General features: G+C 46.9%; 1 protein-coding gene across 1 annotated transcript; it reads left to right on the top strand.

Moving 5' to 3' along the window:
• The first annotated feature begins 4866 nt into the window (after positions 1–4866).
• Positions 4867–21770, top strand: LOC122683240 (double homeobox protein 4C-like). Its single transcript, XM_043886876.1, is given in 10 exon segments — positions 4867–4909; positions 18711–18815; positions 18818–18864; positions 18981–19147; positions 19357–19361; positions 19702–19856; positions 20222–20287; positions 20393–20537; positions 20625–21225; positions 21743–21770. Coding segments are annotated over 10 exon segments (1362 nt in total).
• The last annotated feature ends 280 nt before the right edge of the window (positions 21771–22050 follow it).

Genomic DNA, 22050 nt, shown 5'->3' with positions numbered 1-22050 from the left:
ACACTGAGGAAACCAGATCTGAAAGAGACACATGCACCCCAATGTTCATCGCAGCACTGTTTATAATAGCCAGGGCATGGAAGCAACCTAGATGCCCATGAGCAGAAGAATGGATAAGGAAGCTGTGGTACATATACACCATGGAATATTACTCAGCCATTAAAAAGAATTCGTTTGAATCAGTCCTAATGAGATGGATGAAACTGGAGCCCATTATACAGCGTGAAGTAAGCCAGAAAGATAAAGAACATTACAGGATACTAACACATATATATGGAATTTAGAAAGATGGTAACGATAATCTTATATGCAAAACAGAAAAAGAGACACAGATGTACAGAACAGACTTTTGGACTCTGTGGGAGAAGGTGAGGGTGGGATATTTCAAAAGAACAGCATGTTTATTATCTATGGTGAAACAGATCACCAGCCCAGGTGGGATGCATGAGACAAGTGCTCGGGCCTGGGGCACTGGGAAGACCCAGAGGAATCGGGTGGAGAGGGAGGTGGGAGGGGGGATCGGGATGGGGAATACATGTAACTCTATGGCTGATTCATATCAATGTATGACCAAACCCACTGAAAAAAAAATAAGTAAAATAAAGTAGAAAAAAAAATAAACCAAAATCATTTGCACATTTAAACCTCATAGGAAAATAACTTCAGTACTGTTTCTTGGCTCTCTCAGGGCAACTTTTGAATTGCAATGCTGATTTTAATGTCATTTCATGGCCATTCTCATGAAATAAGGTTCATGAAGAACAAAATATTTGAAGATACACAGAAAAAATATACATGCCTATATAAAGTGCAGTAACTGTGGGTGGAATGTGGGTGTGGAAAGAGAGTCTGATATCTTGCATTGTATTAAAACGATGCTTGTATACTAGCAATGGTGCCTATCTAAGATTATATAAAAGTGTACATACTGGGGGAAAAAACCCACAAAAAATGGTCCTCCATTTCTTAAACCCAAACATAAAGGTATTTGAAAACTGGTCTATTTCCCTGAGAAATAGGCTGAATGTCAGATTTATAGAAAACCAACCCGAGGGTGAGCTCTGGTTCACCTCTGTCACTAGCTCTGTGAAATGTGGGTACTGTAAAACTCCTCTGGAAAAATACAGCTTCCAATGCAGCTGGTAAAGTGTATGAGGAACTTTCCTTAATAACAGATGGCCTTATATAGGGCTTTAAGGTAACATGACCTCCTGGAGCACTTACACCAGAGGATCTTAACCTTTCACCTGTTTTCATACCTTACATCAAAGGTGGCACTTGCATTTTATAGGGTTTTCACTAGTTTTTGGCTTACTCCAATTAGTGTGTTTCTTTACTTTTATATTCATCTCCAGAAGAGGTGGAGATATTATTTACAGATGCTTGTTTTTTTCTGAATTTCACACCTTTTTCATGGTAAAATATATTTAATATACTATTTACTATTTACATACAAGTTGTAGGGTTTTTTTTTTCCTGTAGACTTCCTTATGTAAGATAATTTGCTGCTGCTGCTGCTAAGTCGCTTCAGTCGTGTCCAACTCTGTGCAACCCCATTGATGGAAGCCCACCAGGCTCCCCCATCCCTGGGATTCTCCAGGCAAGAACGCTGGAGTGGGTAAGATAATTTACATGTCTCCAAATACTGCTTTCTAGGAACGTGGGAAGCCTTTCTTAGTGTTTTGACACAGACATCTATATATTAAAAGATTGCAGCTGCAAGTCGTGTGCTATGCTGGGATTCGTGATCTTCAGAGGAGAGGATTTTGATCCAGGGCCAGAGATGAGGCTTGACCATTTGGAGCTTTTTATGTAGCAAAGTTTTATTAAAGTATAATAGAGATAGAGAAAGTTTCTGACAGAGACATAAGAAGGGAACAGAAAGAGTGTCTCCTTGCTAGTTTTTAGCAAAGTCTTTTATGTCTGTTAGCAAGCTTCTGATCAGATGAGAGACACCTCAAGGCTGAGGGAGTTTCACCAGGCCCCTCTCTCACAATATGCATTTTTGAGATAGGATGGCACAGGTGTGTCATCCCTGCCCCCATCCATAAAACAAGTGACAAGAACACTGGTTTATTGAGCCTTTATCAGCCCAAGGATTGAGAAAAGAAAAACGTTAGTCTTAGGCAGACTTGAAGAAATTAGACAGACTTGAAGAAAGGCAGATTCCAAAGCAAATACATAATTTCATTAACATAGCTTAAGGAAACCATGGGCTTCCCTTGTAGCTCAGTCAGTAAAGAATTTGCCTGCAGTGCAGGAGACCCAGGTTTGATCCCTGGGTTGGGAAGGTCCTCTGGAGAAGGAAATGGCAACCCACTCCAGTGTTCTTGCCTGGAAAATCTCATGGACAGAGGAGCCTGATGGGCTGCAGTCCATGGGGTCGCAAAAAGTCAGGCACGACTGAGCGACTAACACTTACTTAATCATTCAATAAATACTAAATAAAAAAGGAAAACATTTCCATAAGAAAAACACATTGGTTAGCTCAATGTTTGAGAAAAGTTAAGTTCAGGCAGAATCAGGTATCAACAACACAGAATTAAAAGAAGCCTCTTTTTAATTTTGTGTAGAGGAGGGATAAAAGTCTGCCACTTGCAGTTTATTTCCTCCTGCCACTTGGGGAACTCTGGCCTTCCTACCTGTTAACCCTGTTAATATGAAATGGAGCATGTTGATTTATGAATACGAGGGCTTCCCATGCCACTGAAGATTAATCAGCTGTCATCCACAAGTTTCCCTAGACAATATATTCTCCTCCACTCAACTAGTTCCTTCATAATGCCAGAGGCCTTCATTGCACCCATTGCTGCTCGCCTGTTTGCAGGGGGTTCGAGGAAACAAGAAATGAGAGATTGCAAAGGGATTAAGATTTTATTAGCCATATATCCTTCCAGCCACAGGGGCAAGGACCTCTTACCTTAACTGGAGGTCTTCTGGAATTGGAGATTGAGCCATGTGAGCTTTCTGCCAAGTTTGTTTTTGCTGTTCCTGTTTCCAGCATGGTGGGCTTCTTGTCACTTCCACTGTGCTGGGTTTTCTTCACATTCAGCTTCCACTGCAGGAGCTTTTTTGCCAAGTTGGGCTTCTGCTGTGCTTGGCCTCCACTTTACCGGCAGCAAGCCAAGGTTGTTTCAGCTAGATAAATCCGAGTCATGGCACCAGAGATGTGGGGGAGTGTGTAATTTCCTCAGTTCTGTCTCACCACAGCAAAGATTTGAAATGGTGGACCAGGGTTATAGTTTGATTACAGCTCAGTTTTATTTGGCAAGCAAAGGCTAGTACACCTTCAAGCTGTGAGGATGGGCCGACCCCAAAGGAGACCTCAATCTGTCTTGGCTTCCTCCTTTTATATGTTTGTCTCCCCCATCTTGAGCTTACCATATGTAAATTGGGCTAGCCAAGAAGGGGACGTGTTTGTTTCACCTGAAGTTCTCACTCTAGTCCACGGATTTTCTTTTGCTCCATTTTCACAGGCTTTTTTCCTTCTTTGTCTTTTAGCCACCACCATTTTGGACTCCTTTTCCCTATTCTACCTACCTAACAATAACTCCTTTTTCAAATTCTTTAATCTCTACTTCTATCTTTATGTGCCATTTTTGTTATTATTTATGTATTTATTTACTGTATCATATGATCATTGAAGAGGTAAAAATCAGCCAAAAATTATTTGCATATTCAAAGCTTATAGAAAAATGATTCCAGCACTGGCTCTTTTAGGGCTATTTAGAAGTCACAATGTTGACTTTAATGTTATTTCTTTGCCATTTTCATGAAATATGGTACATTAAGAGCAATTTTTATAAGAACAAAATATTTTTTTGAAATTGGGTTTCCCAATTACCTATCCATGGAAGGAATTTCAATTACTTTCTAGCATATACAGCAAACACATCAAAGAAATTCATAAGATACATCATTACAGAACAGGAACGTGTACAATTTCTCAGAAATTACAGGATATACAAACTTTCCTAAGGTTGCACAGTCATGCATAAAAGAATCATAAATATGCATAATAAAGAGTTAGTAATGAAGTAACTGTGTTCAGCCTACTGAACCAAAACCAGGGTGGAATCTAATTTCATTTCAGACAGAGCAGAAACCTTGAATGAACCTTTCCAAGTAAAAGGTCAGAAAAAGAAGAGAAATATGTTTGAATTCATTTTTGTGAGAAACATGAACAGCAAGAAAAACAATAAATGAAAGTTTGGTAGAAAAACAAAGCTAGAAAAAACACTAAAGATACATAGCAGAGAATAGGACATGTCTGTAAAAAGGAGTTTAGGAAGATGACACAGTGGGAAAAGGCATTTCAGAGTATGGTGTCCCATAGAATATAGTAATCATGTTTGGAACATGTGTATGGAGTAAGAGATTCTGATGTCTTGCTTTGTATTAAAACCCTACTTGTATACTACCAATGGTGCCCATCTAAGACTATGTGCTAAGTCACTTTGGTCATGTCCAATTCTTTGTGACCCTACAAACAGTGACCCACCAGGTTCCTCTGTCCATGGGATTCTCCAGGCAAGAACACTGGAGTGACTTTCTATGCCCTCCTCCAGGGAATCTTCCTGACCCAGGGGTCAAGCAGAGTCTCTTGTGTCTCCTGCATTGGCAGGCATGTTCTTTACCACTAGTGTCACCTGGGAAGCCCACCTAAGGCTATATAAATGTGCAAATGCGGGGAAAAAATAAGCAAACAAAGAAACAAGGCAAACAAACAAAAAAGGTCCTCCATTTCCTAAGTGCAATCAGGAAAATATTTGAGCACTTGTCTAATTAGCGAAAGAGAAATATGCTGAATATCAAATTTACAGAATGCCAACCTGAGCTTGAGCTCTGGTTCACCTGTCTATCACTATGGCCTATGAAGTGTGGGTGCTGGTTGACACTCTTGGAAAAGGTGAGTTTGAAATGCAGCCGTGAAAATGTATGAGGAACTTTTCTGACCAGCCAACTTATATAGGGCTTTAAGGTCACGTGACCTCCTGTAGTGTTTACCGCCACAGGACCCTAATCTCTACCCTCTTTTCCACCTCACATCAAAGGAGGCATCTGCAGTTGGTGTTATTGCATGTTCATTACTTTGGGGCTTTTACCCTCAATGGTCTGTATCTTTACCATTATAATAATTTTCAAAAGAGACAGAAAATACTGTTTACCTATGCCTATTTTTTTGTTTTTTGCATTCCAGGATTTTTTTTTTTTTTTTTTGGTGGTCAAATAGACATAACGTACTACTAACTATTTACATATCACATTGCATTCCCCGCCCCCCGTGGATTGCTTTATGTAACATAATTTACATATTTCCAAATACAGCTTAGGTATATTTATTTCTGCTTTATTGATTACACCAAAGCCTTTGACTGTGTAGATCACAACAATCTGTGGAAAACTCTTCAAGAGATGGGAATACCAGACCACCTTACCTGCCTCCTGAAAAATCTGTATGTAGGTCAGGAAGCAACAGTTAGAACCGGACATGGAACAACTGACTTGTTCCAAATTGGGAACATATTTAACTTATATTCAGAGTACATCATGCAAAATGCTGGGCTGGATGAAGCACAAGCTGGAATCAAGATTGCCGGGAGAAATATCAATAACCTCAGATATGCACATGACACCACCCTTATGGCAGAAAGTGAAGAAGAACTAAAGAGCCTCTTGATGAAAGTGAAAGAGAGTGAAAAAGCTGGCTTCAAACTCAACATTCTAAAAACTAAGATCATGGCAACTGGTCTCATCACTTCATGGAAAAAGGATGGGGAAACAAAGGAAACCGTGACAGACTTTATTTTTTTGAGCTCCAAAATCACTGCAGATGGTGACTGCAGCCATGAAATTAAAAGACATTTGCTCCTCGGAAGAAAAGCTATGACCAACCTAGATAGCATATTTAAAAAACAGAGATATTACTTTGCTGACAAAGCTCCGCCTAGTCAAAGCTATGGTTTTTCCAGTAGTCATGTATAGATGTGAGATATGGATCATAAAGAAAGTTGAGTGCTGAAGAATTGATGCTTTTGAACTGCGGTATTGAAGACTCTTGAGAGTCCCTTGGACTGTGAGATGATCCAACCAGTCCATCCTAAAGGAAATCAGTCCTGAATATTCATTGGGAGGACTGATGCTGAAGCTGAAACTCCAATACTTTGGCCACCTGATGCGAAGAACTGACTCATTGGAAAAGACCCTGATGCTGGGAAAGATTATTGAATACTGTAAAAGACTGCTGAATACTGAACTCATCTACAGGTTTCCTGAGGCAAACTTTTCTCCTCCACTAGACCGACCAGTAGCTTCATAGCTGGGTACTAGTACTCTTCTATTTCATATCTCATCTTGATCTGCAATTTTATTTCTTTTATCATATGGTCAAATGACATGCTTTCAAGTATAAATGAAAAAATACTTAGTTGGCCTTGCAAGGCCTGTAGAGAAAGTCACTACAGCTGTGCTTCACAGCATTTTCATTGCCATTTGTGAATCCCAGTGACTATTCCCATGTTGATGCATGGACATCTTCATGAAATGTATAGCAGGAAGAATAATATATCTTATCAGTCTTTGTGTCATAATTACTTATAATATATGAAGGATGTGAATCAGAACCTTGCATGATAACACAAACTCAACTCAGGAAACTCAATGACTGGATTACAGAATCAGAAATTGTACTCTTTCTTGAGAAATAGACAGAATTTACAATGCTTTATGTGGCTTCCCTGGTGGTTCAGTGGTAAAGAATCTGCTTGCAATTCAGAAGACATAGATTTGATCCCTGGGCCAGGAAGATCCCCTGGAGAAGGAAATGGTAACCTACTCCAGTACTCTTGCCTGAGAAATCCTATGGACAGAGGAGCCTGGCAGGCTACAGTCCATGGGGTCACAAAAGATTTGGACATGACTTAGTGACTAAACAACAGCAACAATGCTTTATGTCATCCCAAATCCATGAATCAATAGGCAGTGAAGATGGATAATGCCTACACAGAATATGTATTGTTACACTTAAGACATAAGATGTTCTTTTTCCCTTTCAAGACCGACCTTTCAGGAGGCAGAGACTCATCTTTGAGCTAAATGCCTTACATTTAATAGGACCATGACTTTGGAATGTGAAGATGTAGGGGTGTTTCAGAAACCATTTTAAGATAAACAATTTTAGAGTATCCATCTAATATCCATCATCTTTATATGTATATACGTGTGTGTATGATTGTCTATCTATCTTTGTTTCTATATGTTTATCACTTGATCTACCTGATTTTTTTCTCCTTCCCTAGAATTCATGGGTCTAATTCACTCCCCTTTAGATGGCTTGATAAGTTTAAAAAAGTTTGAGATTAGTTCAAATGACATGCAGTGATTTTTCATAGTTTCTACATATATTGAAATTTCACCTTTGTCAGTATCTGTGTTTCTTGGACTCACTGAAGGATCATTTCAAAAATAAGTTAACCATTTTTTAAAATTCTGAGAATTTTCTATCAAGTATGGTGAGTGAGTTTCCTGCCTTGCCCTGGATAGATTTTTTAAAATATTCTCTAAATTTCTAGAACTAACACCCCAAAAAGATGTCCTTATCATTGCAGGGGACTGGTATGCAAAAGTAGGAAGTCAAGAAGCACCTGGAGTAACCGGCAAATTTGGCCTTGGAGTACAGAATGAAGCAGGACAAAGGCTAATAGAGTTCTGCCAAGAGAAAGCACTGGTCACAGCAAACACCCTCTTCCAACACACAAGAGAAGATTCTACACATGGAAATCACCAGATGGTCGACACTGAAATCAGGTTGATTATATTCTTTGCAGCCAAAGATGGAGAAGCTCTATACAGTCAGCAAAACAAGACTGGGAGCAGATTTTGGCTCAGATCATGAACTCCTTATTGCCAAATTCAGACTGAAATTGAAGAAAGTGGAGAAAACCATTAGACCATTCAGGTATGACCTAAATCAAATCCCTTATGACTATACAGTGGAAGTGAGAAATAGATTTAAGGGACTGGATCTGATAGACAGATTGCCTGATGAACTATGGATGGAGGTTTGTGACATTGTACAGGAGACAGGAATCAAGACCATCCCCAAGAAAAAAAATGCAAAAAAGCAAAATGACTGTCTGAGGAGGCCTTACAAATAGCTGTGAAAAGAAGTGAAAAGCAAAGGAGAAAAAGAAAGATATACCCATTTGAATGCAGAGTTCCAGAGAATAACAAGGAGAGATAAGAAAGCCTTCCTTAATGATCAATGTAAAGAAATAGAGGAAATCAATAGAATGGGAAAGACTAGAGATCTCTTCAAGAAAATTAGAGATTCCAAGGGAACATTTCATGCAAAGATGGGCTCAATAAAGGACAGAAATTGTAGGGACCTAATAGAAGCAGAAGATATTAAGAAGAGGTGGCAAGAATACACAGAAGACCTGTACAAAAAAGATCTTCATGACCCAGATATTCACGATGCTGTGATCACTCACCTAGAGCCAGACATCCTGGAATGTGAATTTTAATGTTTTCAATTATAGAATAATAAATAATAGTTTTGGTGTTTTGTGTTATATATTTTTAATTGTTAATAAGAGAATTTTGAATGTTTTGAAAAAAGTTTTCAATGTCCTTGAACAATTGTATTTTCCCCACTGTTTAGCAAGATGGCTTTTTTTTTTTTACTTTTTATTTTCAATTGGGGTATAATTGATTCACAATGTTATGTTAGTTTAGTTGTAGAACAAAGTGATTCAGTTGTACAAAGACATTTATCTATTCTTTATTCAGGTTCAGCTTTCATGATCATTTTATGATCCTTGAACTACCCTGCAAAGTGAGGACTGTGTGAAATTGTGTCAAAGTAAAATTGTGCTGACTTAGAAAGTTGGTGCATGATTATATCATAATATTCACAACTTTATTGTTTACATACTACACTGTCATGACATTCGAAGACTGCTAGAATATAGATAAATGTGTCAAATACATTTTCAAAGAAAATCTCTATATTTTGCAAAATAAAAAATATTTATTTATATTTTGGCTGTGATGGGTCTCTGTTGTTGCACTTGGGCCTTTTCTAGTTCTGATGAGTGAGGTCTATTCTTGTTGCACTGCTTGGGCTTCTGTTGTTGCAGAACGTGGCTGCAGCAGTTGCAGCTCATATGCTCAGCAGTTGTGGCACACAGGCTTCGTTGTTCCAAGGCGGGTGGGAACTTCCTGGAACAGGGATTGAACCTATGACCCTTGCTTAGCAAGGCGGATTCTTAACCACTGGACCACCATGGAAGCCCCTCCACATTTTTTATTTAATCTGGTTATTTTCTAAGAAATGGGACAGAAAGAACAGACTGACAGGTACTTGGGTTCATGTAATTTTTTACTTAGGAAGAGCTAAAGTAAATAAAATTGATCTCCGAGGGAGATCCATAGGCACGTTACCAAAAGCAGGTCTGACTGCTTGCCACTAGACAGCCAATTTTCAAGAGACAGGGATTGGTGGGAAAGGAAGGGTGGTTTTCTTTTGGATGCCAGCAGCCAAGGGAGAACGTAGACTTGTGTCCAAGAACCAACTCCTTATTGCTGCTCAGGAGACAGAAGATTTTAAAGGGGAGTTTCAGGGTTGTATGGATGGGGGGAGGGGGCAGGATGGCACAGTCAGCTCCGACAGTCATCTTGATATCAGTGACATAGCAGCCCATTCAGCATCATCTTTGTTGTTTTGAGAACAGTTAATCTCTAGTTTCAGCATTTGTTCCTGCTTCTTGGTGACAGTTCCTGGAAGTGGAGCAGCTTATGTCATAGCTTCTGTCTGGTCATCATGCAGTCATCCTCTCATCACATAGTCAGCTTCTTCTGTCTGGTGAGGGGACTTCAGTATCTGAAAAACAGCTCACAGGATATGGCTCAGAATATTATCTACGACTCTTGAGGAGTAACTAAAGGTCCTTGGCTCTGTTTAGTGACTAAACTAGTGTGTTTTGTCTTGTGTAAAGGCTTAGAGTGTGAGGCATAACTGGGTTTTAGGGCGAAGGTTGTGCTTACAGGCAGAGCCTCTATAAACATAAGTTTTTCTTTCTTTCTAATCCATTCATCTACTCATGGGCATTTAGGTGGTCTCTGTATCTTTGCTCTCGTCAATAAGAGTAACATGAACACAGGGGTGCATATTTCTTTTTCATGTTCTTGTTTTCCTTGGGAAAATGTTCAGCAGTGGATCATAAGATAGTATTTTGTTTGAGGATCTCTGTATCATTTTCCATAGCAGTTGTACCAATGGACATCCCCATCAACAGTGCACAAGGATTCCCATTTCTCCACATCTTCACCTGCTGTCTATAGTACTTTGTAGGATAGCCATTCTGTCAGATGTGAGGTGATATCTCACTGTGGTTTTGATGTGCATCTCCCCAGTAAGGAGTGATGTTGAGCATCTTTCCATGTGCCTGTTGGCCATCTGTATATTTTTCCTGTGGGAAAAAAATCCACTTGGATCTCCTGCCCATTTTTTCCAGGTTGTTCATTCTTTTTGAAAGATCCAAAGAAAATCTTGCTAAGATTGATGTCAAAGAGTGCACATACTGCTTATGTTTTCTTCCAGGAGTTTTACAGTTTCAGTATCAGGTTGAAGTCTTTGATCCCTGTTGAGTTTATCTTTGTGGATGTCATGATGAATGAGGGATCATCATAAAGTGGAATGTGATTCATCTGGGGTTCCTGTTTGTCTGAACTGTGAGGTGTAAGTCTGTTCCAGCCTCCTGCCCAGTGTTTTCATTAGGCTGCTTGTTTTTCCGAGGTTGAGTTCAGTATGTTCTTGGTTTTCTTGGATAGGATCCCTTATCAGACAAGTGCTTTGTTCTCTGTTTTTATTTACTTTTTAAAAAATCAGAAGGAGGAAGTTCTACAAACTGAGTCTTGGTGGTGTTTTTGTTTTTCTATTTTAAATGGACTACAATGGATCATCAACATTTAACATATTTCCAAAGCATTTATAGTGTAGCATTGCATAGATTGCCTCAGAACTTGATTTATTTAATGGATAGCTATTGACTTTCACACAAAACTTTTTTCCTGTTATTGTGACAAGTCATGCTAAAATCCATGTTCTCTTGACCACAAGAGCATTTTCCCCAGTGTCCCACACACACCCACTTGTTGTCTTTAGACTTTGTCATGATTTATGAAGAGATAGATTCTTATTTCCACTTGCACAGGTTCAAGTGTATCATCCTTTCTAACTTACGTACTTATCCAGTCTGCTTTCAAAAGACCTCCATTCAAAAGGACGACAATAACAGCAATTTCTGCCTTGTTTTCTGAGCACTTGCCTGATTTTCATTTGTCAGACCTCATCTTCCCTCCTGGGTTGCCAGGTGGTGCCATTAGTAAAGAATTCGCCTGCAAATCCAAAACACACAGGTTTGATCCCTGGGTCGGGAATATCTCCTGGAAGAGGAAATGGCACCCTACTCCAGTATTCTTGCCAGAAGAATCCCATGGACAGAGGAGCCTGGTGGGCTACAGCCCACCGGGAGGCAAAGAGTGGGACACGACTGAGTGTCTGGGCAGCAGCAGCAGACCTTCCCTCCCTCCCTCCCTGCCTTCCTGCCCTCGTCCCCTCTCTGCCTCCCTCCCTCGCTCCCGCCCTCCCTGCCTCACTCCCTTGCTACCTCCCTCGCAAGAGCTGAGGGAAGCCCAGGGTCTTGCTCATGCAGCCCTGGGCAGCCGGTGCCTGCTGTCCCATTCCCCGGAGTCTCCCCGGGCTTTTCTCCACCCAGGGATCGCTTGGGGATTGTTTCTTCTTTAGGCACCCTCCTGCCAATATTTTCCTAGTCCCCCCCCCGCCCCCACCCCTCCCTCGCCAGTCTGGGGAACGCACCGGAGTCGTCTGGCGTCAAGTGGTGCCCAACTGGGAACTAGCTCCAAGGCCATGCCTCCAGTCTGAAACTGAGGCCTTCAGCCGGCCAGGAAGAGTTCCTGAGTCTGTGCAACAAGTACACACCCTCAGGCTGCGTGCATGCATGCTCAGTCTGGTCCCACTCTTTGCGAATGTACTGTAGCCCGCCAGGCTCCTCTGTCTACGAGCAAGAATAGGCGATCAGCAGAATACCCGCGGACGTTGGCGCCTCTTGTCGGGCGCCATCTGGCGGTCGCTTTTATGTTATCTCTTCCTCTGGCGACGGGCAGCTTTCTCAAGGGATGGAATTTGGTCTCTGGACCCGAGGCAGAGTTTTGAGAGACCAGCGGCTCCATTGGCGACCATTGTGGTTGCATGGGGAGCATGGGCATCTCATACTCTCGCTGAAGATGGGGGATGTAGGGTTTTTTTCCTTTGGTTGGTTGGAGGTTGGTGGTGATCCGCACTCTGCTCCAGAGCCCAGGGTTGAGGCTGCCTGGCCTGGTCTAACCAGCATTCACAGTGCTCCTCCAGCTGTGACCCGACCTGACTCTGGTCAGGCTGCTGTAGGGGAAAGGGAAAGAGTGTCCTCGCTTCCATGCACATGACCTGATCATTTTGTGTTAACCTTACTAATTTCCCCATTTCCTCTCTGCTTCCCACTCCAGAGATAAGGACAGGTGTGAGGTGAGGCCTGTGGAGGGCATGAGTGGCTCAGTGGCATGCAGGCTTGAGTCCTGGTCACTGAATTTGATTTTTCAAAGTTCCACTCTGGACGTGGGGGCCAGCATGGGCTGTGAAAAGTGAAATGGGAGGGGCGCAGTCTCAGAGCTCCCTCTGTGTTTTTCACCAAGTCCCTATTCAGAAACTTGGACAGACCAGTTCTTTGGATGAATTGGGAGGGGATTTGCCTGGTTCACTCACCCTCATGTTCTTAGTGCTTGACCCTCTGCCACTGATTGCTTATGGTGAATGATGTCAGATTCGTGATCTCTGAAGAAGATTTAACTTTGGGACCAGGCACCAGGCTTGATCACTCAAGAGCTTTTGTATAGCAGAGTTTTATTAAAGTGAAAATGGACAAAGCTTCTGACATAGACATCAGAAGCGGGCAAAGAGTGCCCCCCCCCTTGCTAGTGTTAGCAAGCTGTTTTATGTCTGTTAGAAAGTTATTAACCAGATAAGAGAGACACCCCAAGGCTGAGGGAGTTTCACCAGGCCCTTCTCCCACAATATGCATTTTTGAGATAGGATGGCATGAAGTGTGTCATCCCCCGGCCATGAAACAATTGATATAAATACTGGTTTGTTGAATTATCAGCCCAGGGTTTGAGAAAAGAAAAAAGTTAGTCTTAGGTGGAACCATTTTGAAGAAAGGCAAATCCCAAAGGAAATACATAAATTTTATTAACTTAGCTTAAGAAAAACATTTCCGTAGAGCATTTGTTTCCTCCTGCTGCTTGAGGGAGGAATAAAAATATGTCTGACACTTGCAGCCTATTTCCTCCCTTGGAAGACCCCTGGCCTTCCTGCCTGTTACCCTATCACCACCACAATACCTGGGTCCACCATATGGCCCTGAGAGCCCTGGGACTGGTGGTAATGGGGTAGTACTGGGAACCTGTTGCCAGAGTGAGGTCCCAGGGGCCCCTTGAAATTTGTGGATAGACCAGATTGCTGTGCACAGTAATTTTTTCACCCAAAGTGAGCATTTTTTGCTGCCAGGTAGGTGTTGGCTTGGAGTTTTTTTGGTGTCTGTTGGCAAGCAACTTTGATTTCTGGGCATGCACTGGGCTCTAGACTTAACTATCAGTTTATACCAACTCTATTTTCACTTTCTTGACTCCCCCTGAACCTGAGTGCTGGTTCTTGAGGGTATATCTGACAACCTGCAGTGCAGTTGATGGCAATGCAAGGGACGTAAAGCCATGCATGGTGGGTTTTCTATCCTGTGTGCTCCCTACCAGAGGCACCTGGTAGTGATTCAGACAGCTCTATCTCAGAGATCCCATGCCATGCATTAGGTGTAATCTTCCTGGGGTTGTTGGGCATACTCACCTGAGAAAACGTGGCTGGTAAGGCTGAAGCAGACTCTGCCAGTGATTGTTCTCATTAGACCTCCTTCTTGGAGGTTTTATGTACCATGATTATGTACTATACTGATGATGGGCTCTCTGAGGATGTGTCTAAGCCATTCTAGATGATGGATGAACTCATGTTAGCAGGGCTGTTTTTTTGTTTGTTTGCTTGTTTTCTTGCCCATGGTCCCTCACCTTGCCTTTCTACCCCCTGGTGTGTAGAAAGCAGGGATGTGGAATCTGGTGTGATTTCAGTCTTCCAATATCTGTATAATGGCATTGACAAGGCTGAGGTCCTCTGATGCCTCACCCTTCACTTTCTTGGTTTGTGTTTCTTGAGTGGTTCTTCCTACCATGAAGAGGGCTGGGCCCTGGTGTTGTGTGCTCCACCAGCCCACAAGTGTGTTTTACTGACTTGCTTGTTATTCTCCTGAAGAGTTACAGGTCTTCCCTCAGATGCTTGAGACTGGGTGGTGGTATTATTTTCTCTTCTCATTGAGCCTCTCTTGTTTGCACTGTAGTGAGGGCACTCTTTGAGTTTTTTTCTTAAAGATCAAGATAATGGGGACACACCTTCCCCACTTGTGGGGCAGGTGCTTCATTATGGTCATCCCGATTATGTGGCAAGGGCAATGGACTTGGCTTGATGGGTGCTGTGAGTCCCCCTTTGCCAGGGTTATATATGGACACATGAACAATGGTGCAGGGCAGGCAATGCTAAGAGGGCTTAGACTTCAGGTGAGACCCAGATGAATTAGAGGCAGTGCTTCCCAGCCTTCACTATGAAGTCTCAGGTTGGTCCATTGATTACTTCTGCTATGAATTACTCCAGACGTAACTAAGCCCTGGCACCTGTTGAAGTGCCTCTGAGGGTCTCACTGGGAAATGGTAATGATTGGAGAATGTGTGCCTTGGTGGAAAAAGCCCTCTCTAGTGATCTGAGAGCTAGTTGGGGGGTGGGGTACTGACCCCTTAAGGTGTTGCACTTTCAAAATGTGTGGCATCCATTGGTGAGGTGCCACTGCCGGTGAGCAGAGCTTGCTAACTTCCCCTGTGATGGCCCCATGGTGCAGCTGACCACCACCTCCCTTTGACTACTATGGTCTGTGCTTTCCTACTCTGAGTCAGGGAGGGTCCGCCCAGCCTGGTGTCTAGCACAGGCATGGATATATGTGTGGTTCCCAGGTTGTGTGCTAAGGGGGAATGCTCATTTTCAACTTATCTGTTCCCTCACTATGAGGAGCTGCCTTGCTTGCTCCTATCCTGTGTCAAAGCCTCTGGTAGTACACAGGCATGAATGTGGTTGCTCTCTGAAAACATTCCCTTTGGATGTGGGACCCATGGTGAAGAAGATTAGGGTAGATACAGATGGGATGATGAGCATGTGGACAGCTTTTCCATGGCGATGGATGCTTCTCAAGTGGGATTAGTGGTGGGGCTGGGTCATAGAAAGCATGGATATGGCTAAGGCTGCCTGACCTCCAAGAAATAGGGCCACCCTTCTTGGAGGGTGCCACCTGCCCCATCTCTGTGGAGGTGCTGCCCTGGTTGGTTTCCTAGGGGCCCAGTTTCATCTGAGCTGTTCCTTACCTGTACAGTCCCTATGCCCCTGCCCCGTGGCTTTCATGCCATGTATGAAATGCTGGCATGGTATGCTGCCTGTCACTATTGCTGTCAGTCTTCTTGCTCAGATGGCTGCTTGTGAGCATCACTCCTGGCTGACCTGGCTGGAAGTCTCCCCAGATGAGCTGCACTTGGACCCCATGGGTGCTTGGTATATAGTGATGGGGGAAAAGGGTTTGTCGGGTGTGTGTTGGAGGAAGTTTTGTAGACTATTTGTGGTTCTGTGGTGTTGATAATGATCTCAACACCTATGAGATAAACAAACGTGCCACTCAAAGTCCCTTTGAGGGAAAAGGCACTATTTTTCTGCTGGAGGTATTGGGCAGTAGGACTAGGTGTCTTTTTGGCAGCTAATTAGCATTGGGATTATTTCTGATATCTTCAGGCCCCAATGTGGCAGAGTAGATGCCCCCACACTGACTGCTTTTCCAGTGCCTAGTCTATATACCAGACTTAGTCACCTTTCTGCCTGTCCATACTGGCTGCTGATCCGAGTGCTATGCCCTGATACATCTCACTCCCCAAAATCATCTTGGCTTCAGTGCCCTTTTGCTATTTCTAGAGTGTTGGCAGCACATGGGGGTCAATTTCCTACTCTGCATTGCCCCACACTTGTAAGGCAAACCTGGGTGTCAGTGTGAGTTTGGCTGTAGTTACTGGTTTTGACCAGCCACAGTGGCCATAATAATCTATCACACTAACTAGGTGAGCATGAGTGCTAGCTGGTCTTGGTATGATAATCTGATGCCTTAGTCCTCTTCTCATGCCACCTAGGGGGCTGTACCTGGGTTGCACTAAGGCACAATTTAACCTTGTATAATTGAGAATGGTCTGTTATCCTTAATTTCGGTCCTGTAATCAAGAAGCTCAGTAAACTCTAGCTTCCTTCCTTGGCTTAGAGGAACCTCCTTCATAACAGTAGGGGGTACACTGTCCCCCTTCTCAGATCTCTCCACGGTACTTGGAGTGGGCGAGGAGTGGGTAGGGGTGTGTGGTACGGATACCTGACTGCACCTGAAAAAAACCAGAATGGCATGAGCTGCCATCAGAGATGCTGCCCCAACAGGACTCGGGCAGTAGACTTGAGCTCCAAACAACTCAAAGCCTCGGGAGTGGGGGTGTGGGTTGTGCTAGGGGAGGGCAGGGCAGTGGACAGGAACTGCTACCTTCTTTGTCTTAGGCCTTCTTCCTTTTTTGTCTACTCCTGCCTCCTGATTGCCTGCTCCTTCTCCTCTCTGCCCTCTGTCTCTTGAACAAAGCACACACTCTTTCCATGTCCCATTGTTGGCACAGTTCAGGGCTTCATTCTGTCCAGAACATCCATGCTTCCTTCCTTGGCTTAGTGGAACCTCCTTCCTCAGTAGGAGGTACACTGTCCCATTTCATGGGACTCTCAAGGCACTTGGATAGGTGGGTGGGCTGGAGAGGTGCGAGTATCAGGCTTCACCAAAAAATCCCCAAATGGTGTGAGCTGTCATTTGAGATGCTGGGCCATCACGTCTCTGGCAGTAGCCTTGAGCTCCCAGGCAACTCAAAGCCCTGGGAGTGGTGGACTGGGACTACTGTACAGAAAGGATGCCGGGGGGCACGGAGGAATTGGGGAGGGATGTGGGAAAGGGAGGCAAGGAAAGCGAGGGATCTAGGTGGAGGCACTTGAGAGAGCAGCCAGTGTCCGGGAATGGCTCGGAGCATCAGCAGAGGCCATTGAGGCCAACGGACGTGTGGAATGTAAAAACGCAGGAAAACCTAGAGAGCTTCAGAAGGCAAGGCACGTTGGGAAGGGGGGAATGGGCAGCAATTTCAAAGGGACATAGGGGAATTCCCGGGAAGTTAGGACTCTGTGAACTGCTGATGGCCCCCGAGCCAGGGGCTGATCACGCTGCTGCTTGGCAGGACCACAAACCAAGGCCCCAAATGGCCCGCCCAGCCCAAGGTGGACTCCAGGGGTCTGTGGCATGGGCTGTGCCATGAAAGCCCACAGATACACAGGATTCTATCCAGGGTCTCAGCTTGGAAAGAGGCCAGGGACGACCCGTACATCTAAACACCTCATTTACATACATAGGGGGAAAACAACCTCACTCTATCAAAAGTCCTGAACTGCTCGGTTCTGGCACACTAGGCCAGCAGTCGACAGCGTCGTTGTGGCCTCCCACCATGGCTTCATCCAGTGACAACCATACAACAGGCAGTACGTTTGGCCTCAATCCCTGGGATCTGATCACGGATTTGGGGGCCTGTGGATCGCCCAGCCAGGGTATACGGCAAGAGTGTCGACTGACCAACAAGAAAGCCAGGCACCGGTCGGCTGGGTCCCTGGTTTCCAGGCGTCAGGTGTGCCCAGAGAGGCACCGTTTGGTCGTTTGGCTCCTTTGGCACACATATGGCTTCTCCTTTCTCTTTTCTGTGATGATGGTGTTGGTTGTGTGGTCGGGGGGCCGGTAGGGGAACTGGCATGGGGCCCTATTTCCTCATCTTGCCATGGAAATGGAAGTCAGAGAGCTCTGTGGCTCTGCCACCTTCAGTGGCTTGCTCTCCACAATGGCCTAGGGCCTTCTGTCTTCCGTCAGGCGTTGCGTGTTGGGCTTCGCTTCGGCTTCCTTCCCTTTCATTTCCTGTTCCCCTAGTGACGGCAAATACGGCCCGGGATCCTGTTAACTCCGAGAAGCCAGGTTGCCCCCCCCACCCCCGCATTGGCATCGTGATGGAGGGAATTGTGGGAGAGGTCCCATCGAGACGTTTTCCAGGCATCTGCTCAGGCAGGTGGAAAAATGTCTCAACAAACAAGCGCGAAGGTGTGCTGGTCTTTGGTGGGTGGGATTTCTTGCCAGCTTTGTTTCAGGGGTGGGTTTGGCTTCCTTTCTGCTTGCTGGTGTTCCTTGGATTCCGGCGTGGGTGGGGGTTGGGATATTTCCCGACTGCACTTGACTCTCAGCCTGGCTCTCGGGGTGTAGCCAAGTGACTTCCATATGCAGAGGTGTCCCCGGGCTCCCGGCTTTGCTGAGGCACAGGGGCAACGGCCCTGGGCGGGGAGCATGCTTGGGCACTTCCGTCGAGTCCTCTACCACCCCCACGTCCTCTGAGACTTTTCCCTTTCGTCTCTTCCACAGGACCCATCGCCGGAGGATCTCGAAGGAGGAGGCTCATTCTGAAGCTGAGCCAGAAGGACACCCTGCAAGCGCTCTTTCAACAGAACCCCTACCCTGGGATAGCGACCAGGAACGACTGGCCCGAGAGCTTGGCATTGCCAAAAGCAGAGTTCAGGTAGGGCCCCCTCTCTCCACCCGTTCTCCCTCTCAGGCTCCCCGTGCCGATCCGCGTCAGCAGAAAGCATCTGGACACCTTTCTCTTGAGGACGGATTCTCTCTGTTTGCCCCTAGGTCTGGTTTCAGAACCAACGAAGACGATGGTTAAAGCAGAGCCGATCGCCGTCTGCAAATATGCGCCAAGACGGGGAAGGGGCGCCACGGTCCACGGCCAGGCCACCGTCGACACCTCCTCGACCTCAGTCTTCCCCTCAAGGGAAGTTACCCAGAGTTCTGCAAAGGCAAGCCTCCCAGAGAGGGTCCCGAAACCTCCCCCTCTTGACAGAGAATTCTCTCTGCTGGTGGATGACCACTAGAGGCTCAGAAACACCAAGGAGGGAGGAAACAGGGCCGTCTGGTTGCTTCCCCCATCAGTGACCCACATAGGGCCACCATGACCCCAGGAGGCATAGACGGGCAGCACTGTTCCCCTTTTGCACCCTCTCCCCAGTCCCCGTCAGGAACTTTAGCCTCCGGCCACCCAGGCAACCTTGGCCGAGGAGCATGCTTCAGGGCACTCTGCGGCAAGACCGGAGGAACAAGGAGACACACAGGGGCATGCATGTGTGCCGAGTGTGCGTGTGTGCGTGTGTGCATGCACACCTCCACCATGGATCCAGGCACGCGATCCATCTGTGGGTGTATTCCCTAGAACCCCGCCCCGGCTGCAGAGCCACCTGAAGTGATTCATGTGTGTGGGACTGTCCACCCCCTGCACACCATCTAGGGTATCTGTGTTGTCAAGGTCCCATGGGCCTTAAAGTCCTCTCCTCTCGGTGTGTTCTTTCCTTGGTAGAAGACTCGGCCAGAGAGGCCAGGAGAAAGAGGACAGTCATCTCTCCTTCTCAAACAAGGATCCTTGTGCAAGCCTTCACGAGGGATCGCTTTCCGGGGATTGCCACCAGGGAAGAACTGGCTCGTCAGACGGGAATCCCAGAAGCTCGAATCCAGGTACGTTCTCCACCCAGCGCATGGGCCCAGGCCGTGGCCCAGGAGACGGGCGCGTTCAGCCCTGCCAAGCCTTTGGAGCTGGATACACGTCGGCTTGGGCCGGGGCTTGGGCTAGGGGGCAGGGGGCCGAAAGTTGGTGGGCTGAGTGGTGGGTTATGTGGCGCTTTTGGCCCTGCAGGCACCCCTCATTTCCCAGGGCCCAGGGATTCGTTTGCAGAAAATGGCCCTGCAGAACTCACCCTGGGCCTGCCAGATCAGAGGACGGGTGGCCAGGCGGGGTGTCGAATGGGTGCCACAGAGGCGCCAGCACGTTGATCTGGACGGTCACGACTTCTGATGTGCCTGTCTGCCTTTTGCTCCCCTAGATATGGTTTCAAAACCGAAGAGCTCGGCACCCCCAGCAGAGCGCAAGGGGGCCTGGCAATGTCCAGGCCCGAGGACCAGGCGGCGCATCGGCCACGACCGCTCCTGCTCCAGAGGAACGAAGGGCCCCACCCGCTGTCCACAGCACCTCTCCTCCCCTTGGCCCCTCTCAGACACAGGAGAGCATGCCACCCTTGGCTGCAGCCGCTCCTTTGGGCGCCCCCACCTTCTGGGTGCCCGCGACTGCCTCTGGGGTCTGTGTGGGCCAGCCGTTGATGTTCTTCGTGATCCAGCCCAGCCCGGTGGCTCTCCAGCCAAGTGAGAAGCCACCAGCTCCTCCCCAGGTTGCAGTGCCCTGGGCCGCGTGCTCCCCTGCTGACACGGCCCCTTGGCAGCCTGGGCCAGGGGCCATCCTGCCGCCTCTACAGCCTGAGACATACATCAGGCGGGAGCCGGAGTCACCCGTTGGTGAAGGCACGGCCCCACCGCTAGAGCCACAGCCCCATCCTCCCAGCCTTGCAAGCTCAACAAACCTCCTAGATGAGGTCTTGGCGGCCACCGGCATCCTGGAAATGCAGGCGCCTTCCGCGGGGGCCGCTGCATATGCAGGAGCGCACCCTGCCCTCCCAGGCGCACCCAGCTTCCTAGAAGAGTTCATGGAGGCCACGGGCATCCTGGACACGCAGGCCCCTTCCCTGGGGTCCGCTGCAGATGCAGGAGCACACCCTGCCCTCCCAGGTGCACCCAGCTTCCTAGAAGAGTTCGTGGAGGCCACGGGCATCCAGGACACGCAGGCACCTTCCCCAGGGGCCGCTGCAGATGCAGGAGTGCACCCTGCCCTGCCAGACGCACCCAGCTTCCTAGATGAGCTCATGGAGGCCCCGGGCATCACGGAATGGCAGGCGCCTTCCCCGGGGGCTTCTGCAGATGCAGGAGAGCACCCTGCCCTCCCAGGTGCACCCAACTTCCTAGAAGAGATCATGGAGGCCACGGGCATCCTGGACACGCAGGCCCCTTCCCTGGGGGCCGCTGCAGATGCAGGAGAGCACCCTGCCCTCCCAGGCGCACCCAGCTTCGTAGATGAGCTCTTGGAGGCCACCGGTGTCCTGGACACGATGGGGCCTTCCCTGGGGGCCGCTGCAGATGCAGGAGAGCACCCTGCCCTCCCAGGCTCACCCAGCCTCCAAGATGAGCTCCTGGCCGTCACATGCATCCCGGGCTCACTGGGTCCTTGACTGGGGTCCTCTCCTGTCATCCCAGGGTACCATCCATCCCTCCCCGTGTCACCCAGCCTCCTAGAGGAAATCATGGCTGCCACGTTCATCCAGGACACGCCCTGGTCTTCACCAGGGGCCGCTGCAGGAGAAGAAGGAGTTGAGGCAATCCTGGAAGCACCCCTCAGTGAGGAGGAATACCAGGCCCTCCTGGACATGCTGCCAGGCTCCCCAGGCCCTCAGGCTTAGAGGGAGAAAAAGGAAAGGGGCACCTTCTTCCCTGAGCCCCTTTCAGGTTTCTTGCCACAGATGCCGAGCCACGGAGGTCTCGGAGTAGGGAAGATTTAGGTTGGGGGGGGGGGGGACGGGTGGAGAGCATAGGGATGGGATGACTACCAGCAACTTTGGGGACAAACACTAGAGCTGGACCTGTGGGAAGTATGGGCCCCTCCAAGAGGCACAGCCCACCTGAACCTCAAGGAATCCCAGTATTCCAGTGACCAAGAGGTTGGCTAAGAGCAGACATGCCGTGGAGCCAATAAAGAAACCCTGTGCTCTGCACAAGTCCTTTTGGTCTGACACTCCTGTGTTCTGGTTGCGTCTTTCCAGGAGTCCAC

Source organism: Cervus elaphus, chromosome 24 (assembly GCF_910594005.1).
Source record: "Cervus elaphus chromosome 24, mCerEla1.1, whole genome shotgun sequence".
In the NCBI taxonomy this organism is placed as follows: domain Eukaryota; kingdom Metazoa; phylum Chordata; class Mammalia; order Artiodactyla; family Cervidae; genus Cervus; species Cervus elaphus.
Note: the sequence above shows the minus strand (reverse complement) of the source record. Positions and strands in the feature narration are given on the sequence as shown.